At 31.6% G+C, this 24,427-nt stretch overlaps 1 protein-coding gene across 3 annotated transcripts in view; it reads right to left on the reverse strand.

The window, feature by feature from the left end:
• Positions 1-626: 626 nt before the first annotated feature.
• Positions 627-24,427, reverse strand: part of LOC127734185 (HEAT repeat-containing protein 4-like) — a 32,122-nt gene continuing 8,321 nt past the window's right edge. For 2 of the 3 annotated variants that reach the window (XM_052243918.1, XM_052243916.1), the window contains 11 exons: positions 22,355-22,495; positions 19,210-19,436; positions 18,069-18,180; positions 16,047-16,369; positions 15,145-15,339; positions 12,786-12,890; positions 11,897-12,080; positions 11,474-11,659; positions 10,133-10,322; positions 9,438-9,633; positions 627-1,955 (listed from right to left, as the gene is read on the reverse strand). In XM_052243918.1, the coding sequence (XP_052099878.1) occupies positions 1,242-1,955; positions 9,438-9,633; positions 10,133-10,322; positions 11,474-11,659; positions 11,897-12,080; positions 12,786-12,890; positions 15,145-15,339; positions 16,047-16,369; positions 18,069-18,180; positions 19,210-19,436; positions 22,355-22,495 (2,573 nt within the window). In that variant the 3' untranslated portion in view covers positions 627-1,241. Of the gene's footprint in view, positions 1,956-9,437; positions 9,634-10,132; positions 10,323-11,473; positions 11,660-11,896; positions 12,081-12,785; positions 12,891-15,144; positions 15,340-16,046; positions 16,370-18,068; positions 18,181-19,209; positions 19,437-22,354; positions 22,496-23,515; positions 23,534-24,427 lie in introns of all 3 variants that reach the window. The other variant, XM_052243915.1, reaches the window with a different exon arrangement.

Here is a 24,427-nt window from a genome sequence, read left to right on the forward strand (position 1 = left end):
ATAGATATTGGTCAAGTTTTCATTAAAAAATAAAATACACATCAGACCAAACATTATGAATCAATTGTTTTGTTAATAGCAAAATATAGTAAATCTGGTAATTAATGTTACAAAAAACAAATGAAAGTAGTTGTGTATTGCTGACAGACTTAGTCAGAGACATTTACTATCAGATGGTCTTCAAATATTACCCTAAGTATATTATCTCCAGCTGCTTCAATGGTTGGCAGAAAGTAATATATCTTGGGGAATTGATTTTAGCATATTGTTTCTATTAAATTGACTGACTATCTATTCAAATATATACAATCAACATATTGTATTCAACAATGAAAACAAGTTCGTACAAATACATTTAGAGTACTTTTACACTGCATGTGTTAATAGCATCAAGTGTTCTGTAAGCAATGATCTCAGAAAAGTGAGAGAAAGACTGTACATTTGTACTGTTGTAATTAATTATAAAGGTCATATACAACAGTTTTTAAAAATGTACCCCTCCATCAAGTGTATGCTCTTACATTTTTACCGCTATGGTTTATTTATGTTGAAATAACTTTTCTTATGTAGACTACATCATTTTTTCTCTTATGGCCAGTTTATTTATCAGAATTGATAAGTTGTCATCCTTTCAAAACACATTAAGTCTCACGAAATAATCGGAAATCATTTTTTCAACTAAGTAGTTTTACAACCATAAAACATACAGCGTATTTATCTGAAAACTTTCCTTATTTGAATATACAACACTAACCCACTTGAACAACAGACATTCCTATGTAAATTAAACTAACGGTAATACTAAATAAATGCAGGTATAAGGTTTAATTTGTTTGTCCTTTTAAAAAACCGTCATTGAAAAAACTTAACTTATAAAATACCTGGATCAGAAGAATATATGTACATTCCAGTGTAGACAAAATTTGTTTCTAGATTTTAAGTACAATAAATTACATAAAATTGTAAACTCTTGATACAAACAAACATATTTTTTTAAATGCATAAAGATCACAATAATAATCTAATCAAATGAAAATAATTTTAAAAACAATAGTTTTAGATCTGTCTTTTTAGTTAACTCAAATAAGATAACAATATATTCCAAGTTAATAACATTTACACTGTGTGTGACTATACAAAAAGTACATACTGGTTTTGCTTCTTTGTCACATTAATTGACCATTGAAATAACACTTGGTTTTCGTGTAAAACATTTACAAAGGACTGTATATTCTTTATGATCAATCATCATCTACTGGGAAAGCTTCATCAGCCTGGCCTTCTCTGGCTTTCAGTTCATATGTAGGTGCTGGTTCACTAATAATGGATACAGAAGTTATTCTTTCTTCACTGGGCATCTTACCTAAGTATGCATTGTCTACTAGTAACAAGTCGTCAGTTAAATCTGCATACCTCTCATCAAATGCAGCAAATGTGTTCCTTGCTTCTCGATTGATTTTGTCACGCTCTTTAATAGCGTCTCTACTAAATGCCCTGATTTCTGAACCCAAACCCATGGCACTGGATTTAGATGGTGCAGTCAATGGTTTTTCTTCAACTTCTAAGAATTTGACCTTGCTACCTGGTCTACTAACTGGTTTCTCTTCTTCTTCTGTCATAGACTGTGACAACTGACTACCACTGTCAGCTCGCTCTGAAATTTTCTCCAATCTAGATTTAGATTCTGATTCAGATTCATCATTCTCAGTACGTGATTTGAGACCGGGTGTTGTTGAAACAGTTTCTGGTGTGGCTGTAGACTCCTCCCTCGACAATATTGTATCTAGTTCCTCCTCAGCAGTAGGTGTAAATACTGCTCCCTCCCTGCTGGGTACAGGTGAGGCTGGAGTGTCTGTTTCAATTACAATCTTGGGAGCGGGTGTTTCAGTTCGACTACTGGCCTGAGACATAGATCTAATTCTCTGCATAATGGGTTCTTTTTCTCTTTCATTTTCCTGTTAAAAAAATTTCACAAGATGTATTTAGATGCATAATTAATAGAATTTTGCTTTTTCTTTATAATAATGATGAACCTATTAAATGATAAAAGTTGGTTAAGGTCAGTAAACTAAATCAAACTATCAATGCTACTATAATTAACATTTTAAAAGTATCTATTAAATGATTTTACAAAATACTAGCAGATCATATAGTTGATTCTATTACCTGAAAAAGATGCTTAACAAAACAGATAGGCATTGTGACACCATATGCTGCTTAGCTAATAAAGCATGCTATGTATACTATGACATCACAGTGCGACAAAACATACATTTTGCATGCTGGGTAAATCTGCCAAACAAAGGCAAACTATACTTTACTAAAATATCTGCAACTTATTATACATAAAGTTGACATCCACTGGTTGAAAAATATTTAATATAACTACAATACATTTATTGTAAAGAAAGTGAATTAAAGAAAACTTTAATCATATATATGTTCTTAAGGAACTTTGCAGTAAATTGTAAATTTGATTAAAAAAACTGAGTGTTGTAGTGATGAATAGTGGTTACAGAAAAAGGATAGAAGTAAAAGTGAAACTACATGGTAAAATTTGTATCACATGATATATCAACCCAAAATATATGCCTGTAAAACTTTAGAAGTTTACTCAGACTGAAACATCATATGATATATTTTGTCATGTATGAGACAAAATAGATATGTGATATTCCATTAATACCTGTAAAAAGTCAAGTTGGTTGGTGAAATGCATTTTATAAACAACAAGAGTGCACACGCTGAAATGTCTCGCCTTCTTTACTAATCATTGATATTATGTTGATAGTCCTAAATATAAAGCTTTATTACAACTGTCACATAAACTTAACATTAACCAAGTAAACTAAACATTGACCAATGAACCATGAAAATGAGGTCAAGGTCAGATGAACCATGCTAGGCAGGCATGTACAGCTAACAATTCTTCCATACAACAAATATAGTTGACCTATTGCTTATAGTTTAAGAAAAACAGACGAAAACACAAAAACTTAACACTGAGCAATGAACCTTGAAAATGAGGTCAAGGTCAAATAAAACCTGCGTGACTGACATATAGATCATAAAATATTTCCATACACCAAATATAGTTGAACTATTGCATATAGTATTAGAAAAAAAGACCAAAACTCAAAAACTTAACTTTGACCACTGAACCATGAAAATGAGGTCAAGGTAAGATGACACCTGCCAGCTAGACATGTACACCTTACAATCATTCCATACACCAAATATAGCTGACCTATTGCATGCAGTATTAGAAAGAAAGACCAAAACTCAAAAACTTAACTTTGACCACTGAACCATGAAAATGAGGTCAAGGTCAGATGACACCTGCCAGCTAGACATGTACACCTTACAATCATTCCATACACCAAATATAGTAGACCTATTGCATACAGTATAAGAAAAACAGACCAAAATACAAAAACTTAACTATAACCACTGAACCATGAAAATGAGGTCAAGGTCAGATGACACCTGCCAGTTGGACATGTACACCTTACAGTCCTTCCATACACCGAATATACTAGACCTATTGCTTATAGTATCTGAGATATGGACTTGACCACGAAAACTTAACCTTGTTCACTGATCCATGAAATGAGGTCGAGGTCAAGTGAAAACTGTCTGACAGGCATGAGGACCTTGCAAGGTACGCACATACCAAATATAGTTATCCTATTACTTATAATAAGAGAGAATTTAACATTACAAAAAATCTGAACTTTTTTTTCAAGTAGTCACTGAACCATGAAAATGAGGTCAAGGACATTGGACATGTGACTGACGGAAACTTCGTAACATGAGGCATCCATATACAAAGTATGAAGCATCCAGGTCTTCCATCTTCTAAAATATAAAGCTTTTAAGAAGTTAGCTAACGCCGCCGCCGCCGCCGCCGCCGCCGCCGCCGGATCGCTATCCCTATGTCGAGCTTTCTGCGACAAAAGTCGCAGGCTCGACAAAAACTATTTAAGGATGTACACCTCTGAGGAGCCAAAAATTTCAAGAATTAAACTTTTTTTCTTAACCTGATTTTTGGGTTTCTATGATTGAAAAAAATAATTGGAGAAGAAAAAATCATATGGTGGGGCACTTCTTTTTTTGCTACGGCCCTTTGAAAGTACCCAATTTTGATGATTTTCCCATTTTTCATAAATTTTTACCTATTTTTGGGCTATTTTCGTGAAAAAAATCACAGTTCCACAATTAAACTTTTTTTCATACTTTCAATAAAGATGAAGTGGACCAATCTGAATAAATTTAACTTAAAAAAAGTATAGGTAGGTGTTAATATAAGAAAGTTTTATCATATTTTGATGCTTTTTTGTGTCAAATTTACCATGCTGTCAATTTCGTAAATTTGTGATTTTTCTCTGTTTAAAGAACAAAATGCATATCATTTCAACTTCTTTGTTATAAATGATTGAAAAAATACATATCTAAGAAATTTGAAAAGAAAAAAGTGATATGGGATGTACATGTTTCTGGTAAAATCATTTCTTGTACCCCTCACCCATTTTCTCAAAATTTTGGCTAAAAAGACTGACTTGATTGGTAATAAAATTTGAAAAATTGATTACTCAAAAACTATTCATTGTAAATGCACAATTTTTTCACAGAGTTCAGTTTGATTATAACATTTTTTAAATTCATTGATATTTTCCACTTGTATCACATGTTTTGGAAATAATTCCTGAACGAGATTTCAACGAGACTGAAACGTCAGAAGAATACATCCTTAATTAAATAGTCCTGTCACAATTGTTTTTACAAGGATTTTGTTGTCAATGCATTATTCTGGAAAAAGATATAATAATATTGTTACGGTTTAGTAGGTAGGCTGTTCGGTATGTACATACCACTTTTTCAGGCTACTTAGTAAACACTCACGTATACTTTCTGTGTTTGCCGTTTACTGTTAGCCAAAGCGTATGCAGACATTTGATGAACATTAAATATACCTTTATTGTTATTGTGTGTAAATATTGTTAGTAAGGTCTCTGGAAATAATGGTATAGTTTAGCATCAGCAACTATATTGACGTTATTGACCTCATGGCCTGAGATCAGCAGCCAATCTGCATTACGTAATTTGCCCACATTCACCATAGGGCCACAAGACTTTGGTGGGACAGTTGTATAAAATCGAGTGCATATCAGTTCTCCTAAGAGACTGTGGCCCACCACCCGGGCATTCACTCCTGATACCAAGGAAATTACCAGAGCAAACAAAATATGCCACAGTCGATGCAACCCATAAAATACATGTACCGGGTACCTTTGATATTTTATGTATCCCCTTTGAATTAATGGACCAAACCATGAATGACCTAGATGATGTTTTACTACACTTTCTCCATATTCTCCATATTAACACATGACAATTAATGTCCAAGGGGGGGGGGGGGGGGGGGGGGGGTCCCTGTACTGTTTTCTTGCTCTGGGGCATTTACTGATGATGTTTATTAATATTCATGACTGATTAAATAGTCATTGTAGAAACTTATAACTGTTTTTCTTATATTTCATCTAACTACAAATTTAGAAACCAGTGTCTAGACTGCTCAGCTAAGCTACCAAGTTATTTCCAAGTTACAATTGCAGTTTCACAATTACCACTGAAAGTTACTGCTACCAAGGTTGGTCCTGTATATTAATATACACACACAATAGTTTAGCTTCGTAATGCTTGACCAGGGGCGTTACATTATGTTCATAAAAGAGCATTGATCACTTAAAATTCATACAATATGTTGTTAAATCATGAAAGTGTTGGTCTCTTTGTCAAGTTTTGTGCTATGCATGGAAGAATGCCCTTACAGGACATTTTGGTCCAAGAAAGATAACTCAATTTTATCACAGAAAAAATGTTTAGGGTTAAAGTCAATCAGATGTCAGATTGTAAACACACTTATTTTAGGGGCCTTATTTTCTTTTTATTATGTTAAAATATTAGATTATACTCACATTGTGTAATATGAAGTTATATGAGAAATGATGATAGCTAATAGCGAAGTGACAAGCTTTCCTATTTTTTCCTGCATTTTTAAGCTTAGCATGAATATATGGGTGCTTTTTGCGGAAAAAGAGCTGTGTTAAAAAAAGAAAGCAACAATTAGTATATGTGCAAAGATGTTTGATTAGTATATATAAAAAGATGTAAAAGTAGTGTATATATATGTGTAAAAAAGTATGATTATGATATGTGCAAAGAAGTATGATTATGATATGTGCAAAGAAGTATGATTATAGTATATACAAACTATGATTAATAAAGATGTAAAGTTGTAAGACTAGTATACATGTGTAAAGAAGTATGATTAGTATGTATGCACAGCAGTATGATTTTATATATAGTATATATGTAGGACTCAAATCTATGGTGGGTTCCAAATGTATGGCAGATTCCTAATCAATGGCAAATATGACGTTACAAATCAAATCTATGGCAGTTTTTTGTTTTCTCCAAATCTATGGCAGATCTTGAAATTGCGTAATTTTCCGGGGAAAAGAGTAACATATAGTGTCACAATTAAATAACGCCATAATTACGTCGTCGTCGCCGGCGCTAACGTTGGCAGAACCGGCATAGATTTGAACACCATTTATAATTTTTTTCTTTTAATTGTATGATGTAAACCGAAAACAAATATTTAACACGGGGCTCACAGATTTCATATTTTTACAAACAAAAACACAGGGAAACACTCTCCCTCTAAAAACAATTAGCCGATGGTTTAAAGGAAGATGTGCTGTACTGTCCGAATCCCGCGATGAATAAAGGCACGGCTGTTTTTAGTAGTGGATATTTTAGGAAAGGAGTTATAATTTATATTTTAGCATCTACGCCTGGCAATGTATATAAAGTGAGAGATGAAATTTACAGGATACCACTTTGACTTAAATCGTCATTAGTTAAAAAAAAATTGATTAACGCTCAAATAAATATTATATGAAAAATTAAACTGTTTGATTCTTTTCATAAAAAAAACTGCTTTCTTGTTTGTCATGGGACTTCCATTTTTATTAGTTCGTTTAATAAATAGACTAAACAGGTACCATAAAATTAATAAAATTGAGAATGAAAATGGGGAATATGTCAAAGAGACAACAAACCGACCAAAGAGCAGACGCTTATTTTTCCGGGGCGCATCATTTTAATCCTGAGGTCTGTATTATGGTATAGGAATGTTTGTTTCAAAAATGTTTATAAACATGCTTCCGTTTTCATACATTTTCACTTGTTTAAGAAAAGGCATCAATCGTATATGTACTGCCTTGTTTTCCATATGCACAAAATTTGCCATAGATTTGGAAACAACAAAAATCCGCCATAGATTAGGAAATTACAAAACTTGCCATAGATTAGGATTGTAACAAATCTGCCATAGATTTGGGATGGCATGACGTCATATTTGCCATAGATTAGGGATCTGCCATAGATCTGGAACCCACCATGGATTTGAGTCCTACATATATATAAACTATGATTAGTAAAGATGTAAAGTTGTAAGACTAGTATACATGTGCAAAGGTGTACAATTAGCATGCATGCACAGAAGTATGATTATATAGTATATATACAAACTATGATTAGTAATGATGCAAAGTTGTAAGATTAGTATATATGTGCAAAGGTGTTCAATTAGTATAAAAATAAATAAGGAGATGTGGTATGATTGCAAGTGAGACAACTATTCACCAGAGTTCAAATGTAGTGAATGTAAGCAATTATAGGTAACGGTACGGCCTTCAACAATGAGAAAAATCCAAACTGTATAGTCAGCTATAAAAGCCCCTACCATGAAAAATATGAAACAATTCTATTAGGAAAACTAACTGCCAAATTTATAACAAAACAATATAGGAAAAACAAATATGACAGACATGAACCAACAACAACCACTGAACTACAGGCTCCTGACTTGGGACAGGCATAAATAGAATGTGGCTGGGTTAAACATGTTTGAAGGCGCCAACCCTCCCCTAACCTTGGACAGTGGTGTAACAGTACAACATAAGAACAAACTATAAAAATCAGTTGAAAAGGGCTTAACTCATCAGATCTTTACAAAGCTGAAAAACAAAAACACAAACAGGACGTGGCAGGGTATTTATACATCCCTAAAAACAAAAAAAACACAATGTACAAATCTGAGAGTACTCACAGTTACTGACAGCTTGTTCAAAGCCAATAACAACTAATAAAAAAAAATCATTTATCTAAGACTTAACTAGAGGCACTGTGCCGCTCACCTAGATCTATGTGTATATTCAAGAAAGGACACTCTTCAAAATTGTAAACGAGAATAGAATTCATGAAATAAATCTCGGCGATTTAGACCAGTTGCAGACTTATTTGTAGATCTTGTCTTGCTGATCATTTTTGTAATTTAAAGTTTTTCTGTATCTATTTTAGTTTTCAAGATAATAGGCAAAAATGAAAAAAAATGGTAATATTTGTCATTAAGGGCAATAACTCCAAGTAGATGTCCTCTGACAGCTTTGACGTAATGAACAATTCGTAGAGCTCAACATTCTGAACATTTTTGCCCTGTCAGATTTTCTCTTTTTAAAATGATTTTCAAAATAATAGACATAACTTGCATTTTACCCCTATGTTCTATTTTTAGCCATGTTGGCCATCTTGGATAGCAGGTGAGGTCATCGGACACATTTTTTAAACTAGATACCCCAATGATGATTGTGGCCAAGTTTGGTTAAATTTGGTCAAGTAGTTTCAGAGAAGAAGATTTTTGTAAAAATGGATGATCACGGACGACAACGATGACGATGGACACCAAGTGATGAGAAAATCTCACTTGGCCCTTTGGGCCAGATGAGCTAAAAATCAATCAGTATGCAGGCACAGAAGTATGATTATTTTATATGCAAAGAAGTACAATTAGTTAATATGCAAATTTGTAAGATCAGTTTGATGCAAAGATGTACAATGAGTATATATGCAAAGATGTATAATCAGTTTACATGCAAAGATGAACTTTTAGTCTATATGTGAAGTTGTAAGATTATTATTTATGTGCAAAGGTGTACAATTAGTATACAGGCAAAGAAGTATGATTATTTAATATGCAATATGTAAGATTTATAGTATATAATTATATATGTGCAAATATGTACAATAAGTATATATATATATATATACAAAGGTGTATAATTAGTATGGTCTTCTTGTAGGTTTGAATATAAGGAAATGGAGGCTTTTTAAAATATGAAAGGAAAAGGTAGTGGTACCTTAGCTTAATCAAGTGCTAATAACTGCATGATTCTTAAACGGAGAAATACTCAAAAATTCTACCTGTGAGTGTTGATAATGAAGATTATGCAAATTTTGGAAACTTTAACATAAATTATCTACAAGGTTAAGTGCAGAAAGTAGCAACATAAAAATCTGTCTTGGTGTACCTTAACCTCTTTCTGAGATTCATATATCATACGAGCCAGATTTTCCTCTTTTTGTTGATCTTTTTCATTCAGGACAATTTGACTGGCAATATTGTTACGTGTACACAGTTTACGGACTTCACTTTTTATCTGCGTCACCATGTCCATATCCTCAGTAGCACTAATACCGAACATCTGCAAAGTAGCCGCTATTTCACTGTAATATAAACAGTTATTTAGTTACTATAGCATGGTACAACAAGTAAAACCAATACCAAACTAATAGTTCATAACAGCAAACTGACAGTCTATATATTGTACTGATTTATCATTCTATTCTCCTTTAATTTTATTCTCTTTTCACAATATCACTTGACAATAACCTTTTAGCATGAAATATTGGGCAGCAATTTTCTCTCTATTATCTTTTATTGTTTTGTATTATTTAAACTATGGTAATTTCACCTTAAAAACTTGGTGGTTTTAGTATTTCCTTGTTTGATTCTTACTTCTTTCTTCCTATAAACAATTTGCAATAATATTCTGTTAAATGAGTCATTCATATTAGTTTCGTTGTATCTGCTAAAACAAGCCAAATTATTCTAAATGTTTAAAATTGTCACTTCATACACCAAATAGTACTATTTTACATTAAAAAGTTTGTAAAAAATTCAAATACATGTTCATTGATGTAATGATTATTCTGAATTACTCACTCTCTGACTATTGGACTGGATTCTACTAAAAATCTTTCTTGTAGGACCTCTGCAACATCTTCTGTTTGCAATTCTAATACAGCAATAGTATGGCATGCCTCAGCTCGTACAGCTGCCTTCTCTTCATATCTGACAGCCCACAGTAAACATTCTGTTATTTCTTCTGATATGACTCCAATATTGCCTAAGGCTAAAAGTAAAATATTAAAGAATTATGTACTTGCCAAACAATTGGTCTGAGAGCTTCTTCATATGCTGCAAAAATTTTTTAATTGAGGTGTTAAGTTTTCAGCACTGACTTTAGTATAATAATCAAAACAATCAGATATAATAATGAAGAACAGAAATAAAAGCACTGTTCCTTTTCTTTTTGTGTTTTTTGCTCTGCATGTACTGATTTCGGGTCATGGAAGAATACCCTATATCCTTTTTTTCAATTATAATTCAATACTATGGACTGTATAAGGTATGGAATTTTCTACATTGACATACATGAAAAACATTCAAATAGTGCATTACAGTTGTCAAACAATATAAACCTGCTACATACAAGATTTTAAATAGAATTGAAATGAGACATTCAGTAAAATGTTCCCTATAGTTATACTCTGTCTAGTACATTTTACTTTCAAAGTAAGGAACATATTGAACATTTTGGTATTAAAAAGTGAATGTAATATTTCTTTGTATCATGTTTGCAATGGCACAGATTTCATGAATTCTTTTTCAACAAATTATGGATTACCAATAAATCCTTAGACTGCCAGTGTGCGTTTTGTAAATTCAACCTGTATTTACTGTGCATGTATACAAAAATCGATCTATAAAGTCACTTATGGTATACAGCCTGCTGATGATAACAATTTTTCCACAGAAAAATGTTACGGCAAATAGCTTTGTTGATTTTTTTATTTGACTGCAGGTTGAAATTCACAACTTTCACTCAACATATTATCTTCTGAATAGTTTAAAGCAATGCAGTATAAAAGGAATAACCATAAATTTACTTGACACAAATTTTAGTTTTATTAAACTATAGCAAGAAACATGATCAAAATTCTTGGCAAGCCCAACTTTTTTTTCTGTATCTAAGACTGGTACTAATAAAGTTTATTTTTAAAGACACTTTGTGTAGTAATTCCAAATACTATAAATTCAGATTTCAGTGTATGCAGTTATAGGGCATTTTCAACAAGTGACAACAAAGCAAAATTAATTATTGGGATGCTCATGCCATTGCATTTTTCATATTATTGAAAATATGGCATTAATTTCTAAAGTCACAGTATATTACTGTAATGTTAAAAACATCAACAGTGTAATATCATGTGTTAAACTTACCTTGGAATGCTAATGCTTTGACCTTCCAGATGGGGTCAAAGGTTGCTAGAAGGATCAATTTCTCTACGACTACTTCATCTTTAAGCTCAATATTACCACAGGTAATACAGACTTCTGATCTGATAGATATATAGTCATCCTCAAAACATTTCAGGAAAGTAGGCAACAATTTAGCTGTCATTATACCTACAACATAGAAAATATCAATGTATAGTACTAAATGCAAAAACAGATTTAAACTCCCAATATAAAGAAATTAGCTCTCACTGTCCATTTATAAAAGAACAGTTTATTTTATAATAGATGTAAAAAGTACTTTTAATCAGGTTTTTCTGTATATGAACATTTACCAGTCTGAAGACCTTTACTTCGTAACATATTTCATGTTAAATTCTTCATCTCCCCTTTCAAATCTATCATTACCTAGTTGTCCAATCTTATTGATAGCCTCCAGTCTAATTTCTTCATTATCTATAGTGAGTCTTTCCTTTAAGTCATCATGCACTTCCTTTCCATGACTAGTTTTACCAAGACACTGAGCTGCACTCTTCCTTACATCCGAGTGCCAATCATTCCACATTAAATCTGATAATTTACTTGTAATATCCTACAAAATTTAACATATAAACAAGCTATCTAAACTGGCAGTATATGGTTATAACATTCAGTTAGTGTTGATATGTAATAAACTGGTTTAAAAAGGACATATGTAAATATATCTGTCCCAAGTCAAACATCTTACCATTGGTTGTCACCTCACCTCACCTATCCTCTTCATGCTAGTCAGCATTTATGGCCCATTGGTCGTCACCTCACCTCACCTACCCTCTTCATGCTACTCAGCATTTAAGGCCCATTGGTTGTCATTGGGTATTAATGGATTTTTTGTCTTATCAGAAATTTGTTTTGAAACATAAGAGTTTCCCTACCAAACATGTTTTTGATTTGATTGCTTAGAAGGGGCTGATTGGTAACAACCATATTTTAAGTTGGTAAAATAAAAGTGTCCAGTGAAGACTAAAAGAATAACAAGTGAAGCTGCATTACAAGGAATTTCTTAAATGTCAATAATCCATTGGACAATATATGACAAGACATACCCCCCCCCCCCCCCCCCCACCCCCAAAGACAACCCAAACACACAACCATAAAGACAGCTATTAATTTAATTATTTTGATAATAGAAAACACTTACCATTAAGGTTTTGGCAATACAAACTACCAATACTAAAAAAAAGACAATAAATGAACATAGATTATCTTTTTTTTCCTAAGAATAAAATCAATAGCAATTACTTCTAAAGCTTTATACCTTATTAATTGTACCATGTAAAGTTGGTAATATTTTACAGGCTATCACTTTATGTCGCCAGCTTGAACTGTTTAATAATTCTGCTGTCATTCCATGAACCAATGGCTGAAAGTAGAATGTACATGTAATATGTTAAAGTTAAGAGAATTTTGGAATGCCCTACATTTCTCTATTAAAAAAGATAAAATGAATGGCTTAAAACAATGTCTTTATTGTAATGGTTGATAAATATGATATTGGTATGGCACCATCAGTGACAGAATATCTATCTAACTGAGATGTGGCGCTTACAAAATTTGTAAATACTCTTACAGAATAAGATCCCAGGAAGTGATATTTTACTGGATTTCATGTTGCTATCTTATAAGCTCTCAAATAAATTCATGGTATAAATTTATAAAGCGGAAGCTATAGGCAAGATGTATGTGATGATCTAAGCATTATATATTCATCCTAATTTCTAACTCAGAGTCAAATCTGACAAATATTAGTTTCAAGGATGATAAAAGCTTTCCCAGCAAGGAATTATATCTATTTTCATTTCATATCTATGCAAAATATTCTCACATTTACATACGTGAATAGTAATATTGTATGCAAAATAGATTTTTACCTATGTGATTGATCTTTGACTGACTTTTTATTGTGTTTTTTTCAACATAATATGTTCTTGCTGTGACATAGCCCATATGTGCTACTATGGTATTAAACTGTTATCAATCAATCACATAATATACTAGGTTATCTAGCAGAGATTAATTTCCCTAATTTTTAACTATCACTAACACAGAATATACAAAATTTTAAAAGATTGACCATCAAATATATACACAATATACCAAAATTTCAAAGCATATATGTCAGGGTTGGCAATACTCCCAGAAACGGGTAATACTGGGCAATACTGGGTAATATGATTTTTCAAGCTTATTTTAACACAAAATAGTAAAGGTTTGTTGTAGTTTAATAGTATTATAGCTAAATATATACATTCTATACAGATAACCATCAAGAGTCATTCCTGAAGATTGACAATTCAATTTCCTCCTTTTCTCCACTAGTTCTATGTAGGCAGAATACAAGTTTTGCACATTTCAGGATACCTTGTCAATTTCGAAGCTTTGTTTCAATAATCCAATTTGAAACTTTGAAAAAAATGCATTTAATTGCAGTGTTTAAGTGAATTTTAAATTTTAATTGTTATACATTCCTATTGGTAAATAAACACCCTAAGGGGACAGGCCATAAACACTCATTGAAATCAAAAGGCTGGTTGTTGTTATATAAACAAATGTGTGTTATAATCTGAATAATTACTTATCAATTAGTGATGTACATAAACATATGCTAAAACTAAGTAAACATTTTTAGATAATGAAAACAAATTTAATATAATTGTTAATTCTTAATACACGTTATATTTATTAAAAAAAAAAAAAAAATGAATTCTTCGACATTAAGTCAACACTTTGACCAATCTAGACAGAATGGTAATTAAATAGATTTTTAGGAGGATTATTAAGAAAAGCTTTTCACATTTGTCTTATATTTCTTCATGTACACTTGTCTTAGAGTTGCTGGAAAATTATTCTTTTCTCAGATTTATACACTTTTTATTAATAATCTCAAACAAGTGAACTTATAAATTAAAATACTATATCTTATTTTAAAAAAATTCTATAACTTATTGTATTTGTGATTAATCCACGTTAAGGTTTAGAACCACTAATTCAGGCCCGGTCCAAAAGAACATACAAGAAAGTAGTACATATTTTAAACAAAATAGTTCCTACGCATAGCTGTATCTTTGTCAATAGTGGGAATATTTGGGTAGTTTTAGTATCAAATGAAAGCTTGGGGACTTGGGATCACTGTAGAACCCTTGTTGAAAGTTTTATTTGAATAATAAAGAAGTATATGAAATTTTAAAAGGAGGGCTCATTTGGCCTGTTGTTCAGATCAGAAGTTCCTGTTTTTGTACTATCAAACTTCCGGGAACCAGTACGCTCTAATATGCAATTAAAGGTATGTTGATTTTTTCAGCACAAGTCAGCATAAGGTACAGTTTTGACATGAAATAACTGCCACTTTATTTGAACTTCAGACAAAGTAGCCATTTATGCTTGAAATTGCAGAATTTAACATAGAAAGCAATGGGGCTATGAATAAGTGGTTTTAAACCTTAAAATTCAGGCCAGTATTTCATATTACCCAGTATTGCCCAGTATTACCTGGTAAAACCCAGTAAAACCCGGGTTTTCCCAGTATTTCCCACTGGGCTGGGCAATACTCATAAAACCCGGGTTTTTGCCAACCTTGATATATGTATAACTCTTTCAAGTTTAACTTCAACACTTACAGAGAAAATACTTAGTTTTCCAAGCAGAGATATAGCTCTCTCATGTTTGATGGTGTCCTCTGTGGTCAGTAGCTGGTGGATTATCTCCCCTACTATTAGCGAGTTACATACTCCAGAATGAGCCAGACACTGAGCTGCAGCCCATCTATCTATCCGAGATTCTCCTTTCATTGTTCCATACATGATGTCTTTGGCCTGAAAATGAACACATAATAAAAATATACGAGTGTATCATTAGTCCATTAGTCAGTGATTTGTCTTGTTATTTTCCGTTGATAAATTTAGAAATTATTAAGAAAGTAAGGTTCCAATTCCCAAAGTTGCAAAGTTGACTGAGATGGTTTGAACTATTCTGTTAAGGTCCCATTTGTTAAGTATAGCTCTTTAAAATTTATACACCCCCAGCTTTCAAATTTGTGCTTTTAGTCATTCCTGATGAAGGTAAATCCAGAAAATGGCTTTCGATGCACCAATTAATAAAGTTTTATATTCATATAGACTGTAATACAAAAATAGCAAGTTCAGAACACTTTTTTCAAAGTGCTTTTTCCAGTAGAAAACATCCACATTCATAAACTTTTCTCACAGTGAAACCAGTTTACCTCTTAAAAATCTCTTTACTTATGCAACATTCTATAAAATTGTTAACCTTTAATTTTACATTCTCAACCTTATAACAGATAATGTAAATGACAAGGCTAATTTTTCTGTTCAATAATAATTATTATTTCCTTGATCAGCTACTAAACAATTTCAAATGAGTCTTTTAGAGTGATCTTTTTTAAAACATTTATCATGTATCAAATTTAACTATTTTTTCACATAAAATTCATTGGTATATTATAGATATAAATGTATAACATTGTTAAAGAAATAAAACAAACTAATTATTTATGCATTACCTTATCACATGGCCTATTCAATGAATACAGGGTTATTGCTGCAGCACATCTAACTCTGTCATTAGAATCTTCCAGCAGACACTCTAATGCTACATACAACTTCTCTGGAATGCTACGAGAGTAAGGATTGTCTAATGGTATGTCTTTAAAGGCCATATTAAAGGGATCTTCTGTGGCAGCCCTGTACTCTGCTACTTTACTGAGTGTAGCTATGGCCTGTAGTCTGACATGGGACTGGATGTCGCCCATGTCTCGGATCAAATCGTCAGGAGTACTGTCAAGTAACTGTCCACTCAAGTGATACCTCTGCCTCCATTCATCAACTTAAATTATAATATTCATTTTAAGTATATAAAAATACATCAAAAGATGACATTTCTATTTAGACAAATAGTAGCCAGCCTAAAAGCAATGTCATTTGGGGGACTACATGGTTTTAGTACAAATGAAATTCTGTAAATACTAACATAATAGTAAATTACAGTTTATGATTACATGGCATAGCAGCGAATTCAATCATTTCCTTAGCACAACTAATTTATCTCTTATCTGTTGCAAGCATTGTCAAGATCTGATTGTCACATACAAAAAAATAATTGACTCTTTCATGATATCACACTTTGCTTTCATGAGTTACCGACCACTTAAACCACCGTTTAATAATGGGTAAAAAATTGTCAAAGAAAAGTACTGGAAGCATTTTTTTCCTTCACAAATATATGAAAAGAATACTGTGTTTTCAATTTCAGACATATGTTAAACATATCAATTGTATAAAAATATGTAAACAAGCCTACAATCTAATTTAAATCATTTTTTCAAATGCACAAAGAAGGAAATTGTTTCCTTTATTTATATTTGAGCTTCAGTGGAGAATAAATTTGTTTACGTTTTGTGCATTGATATGTTATAGCTTAGATTTCTGAGATGTCCCCTTTTAAAGCTGAGTAATAAAGACTTTAGCAGTCACATTGGCATATTAATGATTGAATATATACTCTCAAAAATTTGGCATCATTCCTCAGAAAGCTGCAATTCATACAAACAACAAGCTCTGTAGATAAACAGTCATGCAAAAAACAAATACAAAAATAAACAGTAAAATAGAAAGCATCAATAGAGTGAAAAGATATTTCATTCTGACAAGATAACTGAATAGCAGCCACAAAAGTAGCCCATTCTAATAATAACTTAAAAAGTTGCCAATAAAACAGTAACAGACTGGCATTGTGTCAGTAAGATAAATAGATATTCACAATAGTGGCAGCAAAACAATATTTTACCAGACATTTTCCTTTCTGGTGGTTTGTATATGATATTGTCGGAGTCTGAAATTTCTGGTAATTCTTATGAAATACAAAAATGTAAAATGCTATATGTTCTTTGCAAATGCAAATGCATGATACACAACAGAAACAAGTAATGATTATCATAAAAATTTCAATAGATAATGACATTTTGAAATTTTAGTATATAGAGATATAAGTAAATACCTCATCTTGAAGATAATATTAGACAATATAAAGAGCTCTACATACATCATCAATTTTATTACTGTATTCATTTGAATATAAACACTTGTGTTTTTTCATCGTCTTTTAGTACTTGATTATACTTTTTCTGCCTTTGTACAACACTGCCTCTAGGGGCATCCAAATTGGCAATAAAGAATTTGTTTATTTGTAAGAAAATTTCTCAAAATAGTTCAAAATATTCAAGGTAATTAAAATATTAAAGTGAATACTGTCTTTTTATGGTTTAGCCATTGCTTTGAATTCAAAATAAATAAATATATTATATTACATAAAAAAAGTCCCTTACATCAAAGTGATTCCTTTATTGTATTGATCTTAGAACTCATATACAATTGTTGCAGAGCTAAAATGATTTTTTTCAAAATTAGTAATTCTTTCCTTAAATAATATAAATAATCTATGTACAACTATCTAAAAACAAGTTCTATATAAAACTAATGATATTCTCTAAATCTGTATGATGTCCACTTCAACAGTTACTACTTACTGACTTGTACTAAGGAAGCGTTCTGCTTAGTCAGACGTCTAGTAGTAGGATCAGGTGACCTGTGAAATTCTGGATCAAATCCTGGTGGTATCATGGATGTGGCTTCTCCATCCTATTGAATAAATCATATACTCTTTGTTTCTCTTGCAATAGTATTTTTTTAATGGTCAAAATTAAGACTATGAAAATCTTTGTCATATAGTCATTGTATTGGACTTGATTACACAAAATAAAAACCCACTTTCCCTGCAGGTAGCCTGCAGACATCAGCATACTATACTCACTTATCACTCACAAGCACTTATTTCAACTCCCTCCCCCCCCAAAAAAAAGTTTATGGTTATCAGTTTGATCATATTAAACAAGCAGAACTTTGAAATCATATTATATTTTATGACAGTTTTTCATGCAATTATTTGAGTTGATTCAAATAAGCTAATTTTGTATTTCTCTGTTTTTTTCATTTATGATCATATTAAATCTGAAATAAATGGGGAATGTGTCCATGGGACACAGATGATGCCCCCGCTTGCATATTATATAAAGTTATAAAGGGACATAACTACAGAAAAGTAAAAGTGATGCTACCCAAATTTTTACTTGATCTGAGTTTTGTGGTAATAAGTTTTGTGTATAAGTTTCATACATTTTGGTTGAGGCAAACTTAAGTTAGAGAACGGTAACGAATAATTCAGCCATTTTTCCATTTGTAAAGGGGCATAACTCTAGAACTGTTAAAGTGATACCACCAAAATTCAATCTTGATCTGGATTTTGTGGTAATAAACATTGTGTATAAGTTTCATAGCATTTGGTTGAGGCAAACTAATTAGAGAACAGAAATGAAAAATTAGGCAATTTTTCCATTTGTAAAGGGGCATAACTCTAGAACCGTTGAAGTGACACCACCAAAATTCAAACTTGATCTGTGTTATGTGGTAATAAGCATTGTGTATAAGTTTCATAACATTTGGTTAAGGCAAATTAAAGTTAGAGAATGGAAACCAACTATGGGACGTACGTACGGACGCACAGACGGACAAGGGTAAAACTTAATGCCCCCTCCGCTACGGAGGCATTAAATTAAACGTTTTAGCAAAAGTCAAATTTCAATGACTGGGTTAACAGTAACATAAACTAACTGTTGGTTCTGGTAAAGCCTTCCAACGTTTGAATCCTCTCTCTACTCTCTTCATTCTAGGTGTCGGTGTGGGAGACTGTGTTCTGTATGTATCCTTTTCTTCCATTACATCGATAGGATACCAACCATCTGCAGGTTTTGGTCGATCAATCTTGTAGAACTTTTTGTAATGGCTGGTTGATGACATAACTATCTTCTCTTTGTCTTTAGAGTAAACTTGCTCAGTACCTAACATAAAAAATAAATTGTTTTATTAAGTAAACCTGCTCAGTACCTAACATAAAAAATCAATTGTTTTATTTAGTAAACCTGCTCAGTACCTAACATACATCAATTGTTTTATTTAGTAAACCTGCTCAGTACCTAACATACATCAATTGTTTTATTTAGTAAACCTGCTCAGCACCTAACATAAATCAATTGTTTTATTTAGTAAACCTGCTCAGTACCTAACATAAAAAATCAATTGTTTTATTTAGTAAACCTGCTAAGTACCTAACATACATCAATTGTTTTATTTAGTAAACCTGCTCAGTACCTAACATACATCAATTGTTTTATTGAGTAAACCTGCTCAGCACCTTACATACAACAATTGTTTTATTTAGTAAACCTGCTCAGCACCTAACATACATCAATTGTTTTATTTAGTAAACCTGCTCAGTACCTTACATACATCAATTGTTTTATTGAGTAAACCTGCTCAGCACCTAACACAAATCAATTGTTTTATTGATTAAACCTGCTCAGCACCTAACATAAAACAATTGTTTTATTTAATAAACCTGATCAGTACCTAACATACATCAAATGTTTTATTGAGTAAACCTCCTCAGCACCTAACATACATCAATTGTTTTATTTAGTAAACCTACTCAGTACCTGACATACATCAATTGTTTTATTTAGTAAACCTGCTTAGCACCTAACATACATCAATTGTTTTATTTAGTAAACCTACTCAGTACCTGACATACATCAATTCTGTTATTCAGTAAACCTGCTCAGCACCTAACATAAATCAGTTGTTTTATTTAGTAAACCTGCTCAGCACCTTACATAAAACAATTGTTTTATTTAGTAAACCTGCTCAGCACCTAACATACATCAATTGAGTAAACCTGCTCAGTACCTAACATACATCAATTGTTTTATTTAGTAAACCTACTCAGCACCTAACATACATCAATTGTTTTATTTAGTAAACCTACTCAGCACCTAACATTCATCAATTGTTTTATTTAGTTAACCTACTCAGCACCTAACATACATCAATTGTTTTATTTAGTAAACCGACTCAGCACCTAACATACATCAATTGTTTTATTTAGTAAACCTACTCAGTACCTAACATACATCAATTGTTTTATTTAGTAAACCTACTCAGCACCTAACATAAAAAATCAATTGTTTTATTTAGTAAACCTACTCAGCACCTAACATACATCAATTGTTTTATTTAGTAAACCTACTCAACACCTAACATACATCAATTGTTTTATTCAAAAAACCTGCTCAGCACCTAACATACATCAACTGAGTAAACCTGCTCAGTACCTAACATACATCAATTGTTTTATTTAGTAAACCCACTCACCACCTAACATACATCAATTGTTTTATTTAAAAAACCTGCTCAGCACCTAACATACATCAATTGAGTAAACCTGCTCAGTACCTAACATACATCAATTGTTTTATTTAGTAAACCTGCTCAGCACCTAACATAAAAAATCAATTGTTTTATTTAGTAAACCTACTCAGTACCTAACATACATCAATTGTTTTATTTAGTAAACCTACTCAACACCTAACATACATCAATTGTTTTATTTAGTAAACCTGCTCAGCACCTAACATAAATCAATTGTTTTATTTAGTAAACCTGCTCAGCACCTAACATACATCAATTGAGTAAACCTGCTCAGTACCTAACATACCTTCAATTGTTTTATTTAGTAAACCTACTCAGTACCTGACATACATCAATTGTTTTATTTAGTAAACCTGCTCAGCACCTAACATAAAAAATCAATTGTTTTATTTAGTAAACCTACTCAGTACCTAACATACATCAATTGTTTTATTTAGTAAACCTACTCAGCACCTAACATACATCAATTGTTTTATTTAGTAAACCTGCTCAGCACCTAACATAAATCAATTGTTTTATTTAGTAAACCTGCTCAGCACCTAACATACATCAATTGAGTAAACCTGCTCAGTACCTAACATACCTTCAATTGTTTTATTTAGTAAACCTACTCAGTACCTGACATACATCAATTGTTTTATTTAGTAAACCTGCTCAGCACCTAACATACATCAATTGTTTTATTTAGTAAACCTCCTCAGTACCTGACATACATCAATTCTTTTATTCAGTAAACCTGCTCACCACCTAACATATATCAACTGTTTTATTCAGTAAATCTTAAACTTTTCTGTAAATTTCCTGAAATAGCATTTTATAATCCTTACAAACTAAAGATTCCGAATTGATTTTTTTTATATTTATTATTTATATATATTTGAATGTTTGCTGAAATATACAAAATTGCTTATAGCAGTCAAAAATGTAAAAATATTTCTTTACATCTGTTATCATTGATTTGATTTTTATATTCAAATTTTGGGTTAACACACATTTTACAAAAAATGACTATATGAGGAATGTATCTGATTTGTGGATGGAGGAGTGTTGTATACCAATGTCTGACATACCTTTATAAGTGTGTTGCCCAAGGCTTTCTGATGGGTTGTCTTAGAACAAGATTGTCCTTTAGGAAGATTAAAACATAAAACTGAATACTGTAAATTCAGAAATTATTGCGATTTTTGAAGAATGGACAAAAATGCGGGTCTAATTATTGCGATGTCAGGAATCAGATATCTGAATGCGAGTTCTAATTATTGCGATACTTACCCAGTCGCATTATTCGCAATAATAAAAACCTCGCAATAAATTCTGAATTTACAGTACTTTATAGCCTAATTTTATGCAAAGATGTAAGCAAACCTGCCATTTTTTCTGTATAATTTATACAATTTACTTTTGACTTTTAGGTTGATATATATATATATTGTACAGCTCCTGATTTTGAGAAAGCTTGTGGTTAAAGATTAGGGAAGGATTGTATACTAACCTGTGAGCCATTCCTGTATAAATTTGTTGTCTGACTCGTACAGTTTATCTCCGACTTTAGGATTGACATAGTCCCTGATTGTAGGAGGTGGTGATGCTTTATATTCAGGGATTTCAATATCAGCTGTTTTGTTTATAACACCTAAAAGGACAAAAGCACCAAATCAGAAACCAATTGAATTTTTAAAAGTACCACATGTTATTAATAATGATTTACTCAATCAAAGAGTAAAAAAAAAGAGAAAAGTAATGAATATGTAAAATTATGTTTTTATTAAATGTTTTCTACATGAAATAAATGAATTGGCGACAGAAAGTGTAACTATAACCAAAACCACAAAAGCATGAGACTAGTAGTTAATGTAATATAATGAAATAAAACTGCTTACTATAGGAAAAAACAAACAATATGAAATCATACTTCTTATTTTTAGCTCTATAAACTCAAGTCTTTGACCTTATATATGTTTCTAAGTTATTTTTCAAACACCTAAAACACCATTGGTTAAAACATTTACCAAAACCAAATCTTTACAAATGAGTTATTGTTCCTACAAATAATTATAAAATAATTAAAAAGCATAATCATGCATTTATCAATCAAAAAACAGTTTAATTCATTAAAGTATTATTTTTCAATTCAGTTTTACTAAGTCTTATTCAAATAGTCATTTTCGAGATTAGAAGATGACCGGTTAACACAGCTACCCTCTAGTGTAAATGAAGGACTATAAGGCAAAGTTTGACCTGCAATAACACCCAACAATGAACCAGAAGGGTTTAAAATCTGCATTTATACAAAAGATTAACTTAACCATAAGGATTTATATGCATAAAAAGTTGTGATTATGTACTGTTTCATTAAATTCTTGTAGACTATATATATTAAAATATTATCTCTATTTATGTAATTTTTAGCAACATGTCAAAAAAATCATGATCCTAGTTTTTAAAATAGCTCGAAAAATAAAAAGTCCTCTTGAGATTTTTTCGGGAAAATATACATAAGAGATGTGATAAATGGTTCATGACTTTGCCCTTCTATCATAGAAAGTGATGAAATATAGTGTGAGTATGTGAAAAAACAATAGTCCTCCCCAACCTTCTAGTCCCTCAAATACATAGTATATTAGTTGACATATAGTCCAATCTACATACTAACCACCAGCTTGCCTGTACACTGAATATAATACAAAATAATGAATCATTTCTATAAAATCTTTTTTTTTAAATTCGAACACCAAATATGTTACAATTACTGAGATAAGTTCTAAAACCAAATGATCTATAAACTACAGAATTAGACTGATGTCACAAGACATCTACTTTTGTACTACAGTTATATATTATTTTAAAAACAACATATCTAGTCAGGGTACGTACAATAATAAATAAACATAGAACTACACCGAAACACATCTACATTTGCTACATTCACTATAGAATAAATGTTGATTGCAAAAAGTGTTTTAAATTTTTTGTGTTGTTAGATTATGGTCTCGTTGATGTATAATCTTAATGGAAGCTGTTTATTTGTGCATACTATGTGTTTGACTATAATATGATATTGTGCACTTAAACTGGATTTTCAACATTGGAAAACTTTTGATCATGTAATAGACCACTTTCAAGTTATGTCCTTCACCGGAAATGTTTGTCAATTATGCACGCTTTTGTGACGTCATTTACCATATATAGAGGGGACTGTCTGTATCCCTGGACTATTAAAGTTCATCAAGAGTCTTGGTGATCATCATGTAGGATAAACTACAAATGATGATTTCCGTAGGTACTTAATCACAATTCCCTAATGACAGCAGTGCTGATTATCAATTATAACTAAGAATTTAATTTGCCTAAAAATTCGTGCAATATAGCATCATATTTTTTCAACCGCTGGTTCAACATGGGAAGGAAGTGACAATGCCCCTAAACGCACGACTGATGTTCACTAAAACCAAATTTTTGATGGAAATGCAAAAAACTCGAAAGTGGTCTATTGACTTGGATATCTTGTTAATTAATGTTCTGAAAATATCAATGGAGAAAAACAACATTTAGCAATATATTTCCA

The sequence above is a fragment of the Mytilus californianus genome, unplaced genomic scaffold, assembly GCF_021869535.1.
Source record: "Mytilus californianus isolate M0D057914Y unplaced genomic scaffold, xbMytCali1.0.p SCAF_3, whole genome shotgun sequence".
In the NCBI taxonomy this organism is placed as follows: domain Eukaryota; kingdom Metazoa; phylum Mollusca; class Bivalvia; order Mytilida; family Mytilidae; genus Mytilus; species Mytilus californianus.